Genomic DNA, 9,510 nt, shown 5'->3' with positions numbered 1-9,510 from the left:
AATTGAAATTACACTTAGAATTTTGCATACGCAAATGTGTGGGTTATAAATTAATTAAATAGTAGGTAATGAGTCTTATAATTTTCACATTAATAGAAATTACAGTTAGGATTTTCATACACAAATGTGTGGATTAGAAATTAATTAAACAATCTGTAAGAATGAGCCATCATTTTCACATTAATAGAAATTACACCTAGGATTTTGCATACACAAATGTGCAGATTAGAATTTAATTAACACAATATGTAGGAATGAGTGTTATTATTTTTACATTAATTGAAATTACAATTAGGATTTTGCATACATTAATGTGTAGATTAGAATTTAATTAAAACAATATGTAGGATTGAGTGTTATAAGTTTCACGTTAATTGAAATTACAATTAGGATTTTGCATACACAAATGTGTAGATTAGAATTTAATTAAAACAATATGTAGGAATGAGTGTTATAATTTTCACATTAATTGAAATTACACTTAGAATTTTGCATACGCAAATGTGTGGGTTATAAATTAATTAAATAGTATGTAATGAGTCTTATAATTTTCACATTAATAGAAATTACAGTTAGGATTTTCATACACAAATGTGTGGATTAGAAATTTATTAAACAATCTGTAAGAATGAGCCATCATTTTCACATTAATAGAAATTACACCTAGGATTTTGCATACACAAATGTGCAGATTAGAATTTAATTAAAACAATATGTAGGAATGAGTGTTATAATTTTCACATTAATTGAAATTACAATTAGGATTTTGCACACATTAATGTGTAGATTAGAATTTAATTAAAACAATATGTAGGAATGAGTGTTATAATTTTCACATTAATTGAAATTACAATTAGAATTTTGCATACACAAATGTGTAGATTAGAATTTAATTAAAACAATATGTAGGAATGAGTGTTATAATTTTCACATTAATTGAAATTACACTTAGAATTTTGCATACGCAAATGTGTGGGTTATAAATTAATTAAATAGTATGTAATGAGTCTTATAATTTTCACATTAATAGAAATTACAGTTAGGATTTTCATACACAAATGTGTGGATTAGAAATTAATTAAACAATCTATAAGAATGAGCCATCATTTTCACATTAATAGAAATTACACCTAGGATTTTGCATACACAAATGTGCAGATTAGAATTTAATTAAAACAATATGTAGGAATGAGTGTTATAATTTTTACATTAATTGAAATTACAATTAGGATTTTGCATACATTAATGTGTAGATTAGAATTTAATTAAAACAATATGTAGGAATGAGTGTTATAATTTTCACATTAATTGAAATTACAATTAGGATTTTGCATACACTAATGTGTAGATTAGAATTTAATTAAAACAATATGTAGGAATGAGTGTTATAATTTTCACATTAATAGAAATTACAATTAGGATTTTGCATACATTAATGTGTGGATAGATCAGAAATTAATTGAACAATCCATAGGAATGAGACTTATAATTTTCACATTAATAGAAATTACAGTTAGGATTTTGCATACGCAAATGTGTGGATTAGAAATTAATTAAACAGTCTGTAGGAATGAGTCTTATAATTCAAATTGCACTTAGGATTTTGCATGCACAAATGTGTGAGTTAGAAATTGATTAAACAATCTGTAGGAATGAGTATTATAATTTTCACATTAATTAAAATTACACTTAGGATTTTGCATACACAATTGTGTGGATTAGAAATTTATCTAAAGGTCTGTAGAAATTAGTCTTATAATTTTCACATTAATTGAAATTACAATGTGTATGAATGTGTCTTATAATTTTCACATTAATTAAAATTACACTTAGGATTTTTCATACTCAGATGTGTGGATTAGAAATTAATTAAACAATCTGTAGAAATTAGTCTTATAATTTTCACATTAATTCAAATTACAATCTGTATGAATGAGTCTTATAATTTATACATTAATTAAAATTACACTTAGGAATTTGCATACACAACTCTGTGGATTAGAAATTAATTTAACTATCTTGGAGGTTACTTTTTCTTAATTCTAACAGTTTTAGATCATTGTTTTATCTCTACGCTACAAAAAATTCCTATAATTGTCACTTGGTTTTTAAATTGAAAAACAGCTTATATTACCCATTAGCGCATTTTAAAAATGCACAGATTGTAATACCTTTTTAGCTTATTTTTTAAAAATACAGGGTTACAATAGCCAAATCGTATAAAAACCATAAATAATTATAACCTGTATTTTGTTATTGAAGTCCAATAAAAGGGTACTACAGTCCGTGCATATTAAAGTGCGTTGTTTGGGTATTGTAATCTATTTGACAGTTAAAAAATAGGTTAACATGAACTGACCTCTAGTGTAGTCAAAACCCACATATACAATGTATCGACTATAATGTTTTTGACAGCTTTTATAAATTATAAATTAATTGAGGGAACATTTTTAATAAAAGTAATTTATAAAGACTGAAGAAAAGTTAAAAGTATGATAGCTTGAAAGGCGAAAAAAAACAATCCTTCGCTTTTATCTGTACTCCTATGTTTTATTTTCAAATTTGATATTACAAGTAGAGAAATCCAGAAATCGATCCAGTGGCATAAGAAAACTAAAACGTGTTTTACCTCTGCACTTATTGCTTAGATTGAACGTAATTAACCAGTTCCCTCGAGAAATCAACCGACCTCGACAGAAGTTGAAACTTGCCGTCTATGATGGGATTAATGCTACCAATGATTGCACTTAAATCATTGCGCAACTGAGGGATAGCAAAAATAAATCTAACAGGATTGATGGCAGCTCCGGCAAAATTGCGCGCAAATTGAACGACATACAGTCCAACTATCTTTGCAACGTCATAGACGGTTAAGAAGTCCTTGAGTCCAGACCCATACTTGTTAATCAGGGCGCAAGATGCATCGTCTGTCTTGTTGTTTCTGCAAATTGTTGGACAGTCATCACCTGTAACTTAACAACACACGGTCATTTCACTGCAGTTATTATAACAAGTTATCATTTTGGTTTCTTATAACTGAATATAATGCGAAACATTAACTGACGTTATTAAGGGACAAAAATCCAGTCAATTACAAAATATTATACCATAAATGCAATTTTCATTGTAGACATCTGTTATTTTAAATGCACATTATAAATTAGAGCTTACCCTGAGCTAAGTACATTTAACACACATAGATTTAAGAAACAAATCAGATTAATTATTTAATTGTTTAAGCTAATTGAGTTAAAAATTGATACTCTAATATTTATGTACTTTTGTACTTTCTATTTGTATATAGACCCTATCATTACATGCTGCATTATTTTACCATTTATTAATGTTATTGTGCTCAATGAACTCTCTTAATTTTGTGATATATTTTGTATAACTGATCTGAACTGCGCCTGAGCACGAGATTCTGCTCTTTCGGGCTGCAACGCCTAATGTAGCTCAAGTGTAAAGTATTAAATGAATAAATAAATAAATAAATAAATAAATAATGGTATGGCCTATACAATGAAATTTTTCGACTCACTTCTTCAACATATAGAATACGTTTGAGGTCATTATACTTTTTAATACATCTAATAACGCAGATATATTTTTTTCAAAACTATTTAAGATAGAAACTTGAATTTTTTAAAACAAATTGCTCTTAGATACATGAGTTAACGATTGGAAGAAAATTTATTGCGTGCACATATCTTTAAAAATATACATTTTTTAACTTTGACAAAAATAGCTCATAGAAGCATTGCTGGTGATGAATAAAAAATTATTTCTAAGTAAGCTATTAAAATATCCTTGCAAAATTTCATGATATATTGTTCTCATTGTGTTCCCCTTGTCCTTATCTTCTCTTGTTCTCCTGTGGTCCCCATGTTCTCCTTGTATTCATCTTGTTCTCTTTGTCTCTTCTTTGTTCTTCTCGTCTTTCCCATTTCTCCTTGTTTTCCTTGTCTTCATTTGTCCTCCTTGTCTTTACCTCGTTCTTCTTGTCTTTGCTTTGTTCTCCTTGCATTCCCCTTGTCGTTTTTGTCTTCCCCTTGCAGTATTTATTTTCCATTTGTCGTCCTTGTCTTCCCCTTGTCATCCTTTGCTTCCTCTTGTCGCCATTGTCTTCCCTTGTCGCCCTTGTATTCCCCTTGCCGTCCTGTCATCCTTTGTCGCCATTGTCTTCCCCTGTCGTCCTTGTATTCCCCTTGTCGTCCTGTCATCCTTTGTCGCCATTGTCTTCCCTTGTCGTCCTTGCATTCCCCTTGTCGTCCTTGTTTTCCTCTTGCAATATTTGTCTTCTCCTTGTCGTCCTACTCTTCCCTTATCGCCATTGTTTTACCCTGTCGTCTTTGTATTCCCTTAGTCTTCCGTCTTTCTCTTTTTCTCATCTTGTTTCATTTCTCGCACCGCTCACATGTAGTTCTATGTAAAGATATGTAGCATAATAAAGCTATGTATCTGTCAATTTGTTTTTGGTACCGGTATTTGCACCTTAACAGTTATAAAAAAAAATTCCAATGTTTCAGAGCTAGATATCGTCTCCACCTCGCACCACTTGGATGACCGTGACACCTCAAATAACAATTAGAAAAAAATTGCTTTCTTCTTACCCTGATAGCAGAACGAAGCCACGCAACACCCGCTACAGCAATCGGCGTCTGCACTACACTGCAATTGAGAAGCAAACGCACTGTACAGTATAGAGACAAGAAGAGCAACTTAAGGGTTCAGCTCAGTTCAACGTTAACATATTCCCACATGAAAACATAATAACACGAAAATGATACATTCTTCCTTACCTTTTTCATCTTATGAAAAACATTTGAGCAACCAAAGTTATTTATTGCCTTTGAAAATTGTATATTTTACGTGTAATATGTTGTTTCCATTTATGTGGAAAGTAACTGGTATGTATGTATAGTACACATCAAACCAATACAGAACGTCCATATGAACATATGTCTATATGGTGGAACACTCCCGAGTTACAGTCCCTCCAAGGTTCTGCTAGAATTATTACAGTAGAATTAACGTTTATTTTGGCTTCTGCCACATCGCTAGCCACATAATGTACGACACATAATATTTATTTATTTATTCATTTGTTGTTGAACATAACAGGTAAAGCCCAATTACAATGTTCACGACTAACAAATTAATTTATAAAACATAAACAAGGAAAAGGAAATATACACTTATTAAAAACTGAAACAAAATAGAAATAAGAGAAAGAAAAAAAGAGAAACTGAAATAAGGTGTGAAAGTAGCTTCAAATTAACTAACAACAATATTCTGTAAAATATGATAACAAATAATTCTGTATCTAGAGAAATTCATATTGAAAATATCAACATTCGGATGAGGATGTAATTTATTGTATAACTATAACATTTAGAAAACTGGGGAATTTTTGTGGGATTCAGTATTTGTCCTTGATATGTAAAATAATTTCGAAATTTCGTTTTAAGCTTAAGTGCATTTAATGTTATATAAGAAAATAAAACAACACAGTCCAACTTATTGTTAATAATGTTTTTATAAAGAAAGTTTAAAGATTGACAATTTCGTTTAATTTACAAACTAGTAAAATGGAAATGTTGAAGCATTGTAGCATAACTCTCATAGGTAGGATAATCATTATAAAGTCTGTATATAATTTATTTCCAAGAAATAGTCTGCCCAGGCATCCTGAGTTGCCAAAAACACAGAATAACACACATATAAGAATAATAATGATTACAGTAAAATAGATGAGTCAAACTGAAATGTGAACTAGGAGCTTAAATTTGAGAAATAATAAATTTGTACATATATTGTAACAATCACACACTACTAACGGATAGAAAGGGGAGGGATTATGATATTCCGTATAAATGATTTTTCAGAATCGCCACAGATCCTTTAATGCTAGAAGTAATTATTTTTGGAATGATGTCGTGGATTCCAAATGTTTTGATAGCGTTTACAGTTGATCGTGGGATGGTGCCCCTCGCTCCGATCATTAAACCATGTACTTCCCAGGTGCCTTCCATCTGATATTTTTCTCGAAAATACGGAATAGTAGGCTCATAAATTTGTTGTTTCTCTTTGTTGACCTCAGATGGTTGCGTCTGACTCATCTCAAAACTAAAAGTTGGGTCCAGTAGAAATTAGAAATTTATTTTGAATTTTTTCTACTAACAGAATATATTTGTTAGTAATTGGGTTCCAGATAACAGCAGCATACTCTAATTTTGATCGAACAATGGAATTATAAGAAATTATTATAGTTTTGACTTTAAATTTACAAGAATTTCTCATAACAAAACCTAAACTTTTATAGGACAAATTTATAATATTATTAATATGACTATGAAATATAAAATTACTCCTAAATAATATACCTAAATCTTTATGTACTTACACTTACTATGATACTTTAAATAATAATATATCACTCGAGATGTCTAGTAGATCCTTATTAATACAGAACTTGACCACTCAGACTGGGACTTTTTATTGCCATAGTAACTCATGTGTAAATAAAGAAACAAATGAAACTCACATCCAATGGAGACTCCACGCAATTTCCAGTCGCCGTTGTCATTGCAAATATGGAAATTACTGACGACCAAGTCAATAGTTTGATTAGAATTCCCTCCATTTTTCCTCTGAAAATAATAATGTTCGTGGAAAATAAAATGTGGAATTTCGTTTATGTGGCTGATATCGCACTTCACTGAAGAAAATAACATAAAACATAAACTGGATTAAAGAGAAGCATTGAACTCAGCTGAGCGTTCTCCGAATGAAAATAAATTCAGTGGAGCAAAAATATTGTTTATCTATTCGTGTGTTAAATTAATTTAGTGTAGATACAGAGGATATGTTTAAAAGAGTGAGGAATACAAAGAAAATGTAAATACGTATGCTTTCAGAAGAACTAGAATATAATATCGCGGAAAGTAATTCTATCAGACTGAAATATACACATCATGTAAAAAAGAAAGAAGTACTATATTACGATACAAAGTTGGGAAGTGTATTTTACAAAATCGAGGATAAGTTTGAAAAAAAGACAGAGCGAGCTTTCTAAGTTCCGATATTTTGTAATGCACTTCACAAACGTGTATTGTATAACATTTCCTGCACCATCATATTTTTAAAAACTGCAAATACAAAATATTTTACATTGAAAATTTAGAGCAATATTATTTCCAAGTATTCGCAAAACTGAACTGCAATGGTAACTAAGTAACAATAAGTGCACTGTAATGGTTATATTTCAGTATAGTTTTATCGTATGGAGAATGGTTTCCCTAGCAACATGCTTCTGTGGCTTTTGTCATGTAGTCTGCTCTCAAAAAAGATGAAAGTTAGATTTTCTAAAACAGTTAGAATACCGGTTTTTCTGTATGGTTGTGAAACTTGGACTCTCACTTTGAGAGGGGAACAGAAGTTAAGGGTATTTGAGAATAAGGTGCTTAGGTAAATATTTGGAACTAAGAGAGATGAAGTTACAGAGAATGGCGTAAGTTATACAACGCAGAACAATATGCATTGTATTTTTCACCTATTAGAAACATTAAATGTAGACTTTGAGATGGACAGAACATGCAGCTTGTATTGAGTATTGAGTGTTAGTTGGGAGACCTGAGGGGAAAAAAACTCTTGGGAGGCCGAGACGTAGAAGAGAGGAAATATTAAAATAGATTTGATGGAGGTGGGATATGATTGTAGAGACTGGTTTAATCTTGCTCAGAATAGGGATTGATGGCGGGCTTATGTGAGTGCGGCAATGAACCTCCGGGTTCTCTATATGCATTTCTGGATTCGCCCATACGTGCTACACGCCCTGCCCATCACAAACGTATGGATTTAATGTTCCTAATTATGTTAGGTGAAGAATAGGTACAATGCGTGCAGTTCTGCTTGTGTAACTTTCTCCATTCTCCTGTAACTTCATCCCTCTTAGCTCCAAATATTTTCCTAAGCACCTTATTCTCAAACACCCTTAACGTCTGTTCCTCTCTCAAAGTGAGAGTCCAAGTGTCACAATCATACAGAACAACCGGTAATATAACTGTTTTATAAATTCTAACATTTTTTTGAGAGCAGACTGGACGACAAAAGCTTCTCAACCGTATGACAGTTATTTCTCATCTATATACTGCGTTGAATTTCCTCCCGAATGTAATTTATATTTGTTACTGTTGTTCCAAGATATTTGAATTTTTCCACCTTTTCAAAGAATAAATTACCAATTTTTATATTTTCATTTCTTACTCTTCTGGTCAAGAGTCATAATTATAGTCATTTATATCCTCTATAATAATTATATAGCGTATGTATATACTTTTTACAACAGTGGTATAGGTCTTACTTTAACGTTTTTTTTTCTGTAAGCTTAGTTTTTCCCTACAAAACGAACCTTTTCTCAGCTTAAATTTAATGTAGAAAGTTGAAATTTTTATGAATTCCTTAATTTGGATATTTCCCATGTACTGAGGCAATGCTTAAATTTTGGAGATGTTACAAATGGTAATATACTGAAAATCGTTGCAAACATATACGAATGGCGGAAAATTATTGCTCAGTAGGGAAATTAATTAAAAACAAACTACTGTTTGAGCATAAATTCACGTTATTTTTTCATCAGCTGTAAAAAAATCAACGTCTAATTTAGGCATTTTCCAAGAAAAAGTTCCTTATGTAAGACATAATTCAACTTTGCGAACATAGACAATTCGGTATCCCCTTAACATAAAAAAATAATGTTATACCATATTCTTTACAGCAGTCCACACCTGTGGAGTAGCGGCTAGCGCGTCTGGCCGCGAAACCAGGTAGCCCGGGTTCGATTCCCGGTCGGGGTAAGTTACCTGGTTGAGGTTTTTTTCGGGGTTTTCCCTCAACCAAATATGAGTAAATGCTGGGTAACTCTCGGTGCTGGACCCCGGACTCATTTCACCGGCATTATCACCTTCATATATTCAGACGCTAAATAACCTAAGATGTTGATAAAGCGTCGTAAAATAACCTACAAAAAAAATTCTTCACAGCAGTGGTAGGTACATACCTTGCAGCTACTGTTTCTTCTTGTGGGTGCTGTCTGGCATTAATCTGAAATGTCTGTGCATTTATATACACATTGTGAGCTTACTCGGGAATATCCTGTCATTTGCTCATTGTAGTCGAAGCTATAATTTATTTTACGGATAATGTATATTGGCGTCGTAACTGTCAGTAGTACAGTATTTTCTTTTCTTAACGATGCTGGCATGTCGAAAGTGAACACGGCAATGTGCGATCCCGTGCCCAGTTTGTGGATGTTATTGAAGGCGGCGAGGCTTTTCAATTGATCTAAACGTTACTCAGACTCTTCAACATCAAGACCATCAGCTCGATGACCATTGCTGAACTGTCCTAGGAACACAAACGAGGCAACAGCGTTCTCATACACCCTTAATCTCTGTTCCTCTCTCAAAGTGAGAGTCCAAGTTACACAACCCTAGAGAACAACCGGTA

General features: G+C 31.9%; 1 protein-coding gene across 1 annotated transcript; it reads right to left on the bottom strand.

The window, feature by feature from the left end:
- Positions 1-1,880: 1,880 nt before the first annotated feature.
- LOC138695346 (uncharacterized) lies at positions 1,881-9,113 on the bottom strand. Its single transcript, XM_069819765.1, has 4 exons — positions 9,062-9,113; positions 6,548-6,653; positions 4,614-4,671; positions 1,881-2,966 (listed from the first exon to the last, which is right to left on the bottom strand). The coding sequence occupies exons 2-4, from the start codon at positions 6,644-6,646 to the stop codon at positions 2,638-2,640; spliced, it is 486 nt and encodes a 161-aa protein (XP_069675866.1). The 5' UTR covers positions 6,647-6,653; positions 9,062-9,113; the 3' UTR covers positions 1,881-2,637.
- Between the last annotated feature and the right edge of the window lie 397 nt (positions 9,114-9,510).

Source organism: Periplaneta americana, chromosome 2, assembly GCF_040183065.1.
Source record: "Periplaneta americana isolate PAMFEO1 chromosome 2, P.americana_PAMFEO1_priV1, whole genome shotgun sequence".
Lineage (NCBI taxonomy): Eukaryota > Metazoa > Arthropoda > Insecta > Blattodea > Blattidae > Periplaneta > Periplaneta americana.
Note: the sequence above shows the minus strand (reverse complement) of the source record. Positions and strands in the feature narration are given on the sequence as shown.

Excerpts from the sequence above, each read along its gene's own strand:
- LOC138695346 (XM_069819765.1), bottom strand. The coding sequence starts at position 6,646 with ATGGAGGGAATTCTAATCAAACTATTGACTTGGTCGTCAGTAATTTCC. Across the intron at positions 4,672-6,547 it reads GCGTGGAGTCTCCATTGGAT|TGTAGTGCAGACGCCGATTG; the intron begins GTGAGTTTCATT and ends TCTCAATTGCAG. Across the intron at positions 2,967-4,613 it reads GGCTTCGTTCTGCTATCAGG|GTGATGACTGTCCAACAATT; the intron begins GTAAGAAGAAAG and ends GTTAAGTTACAG.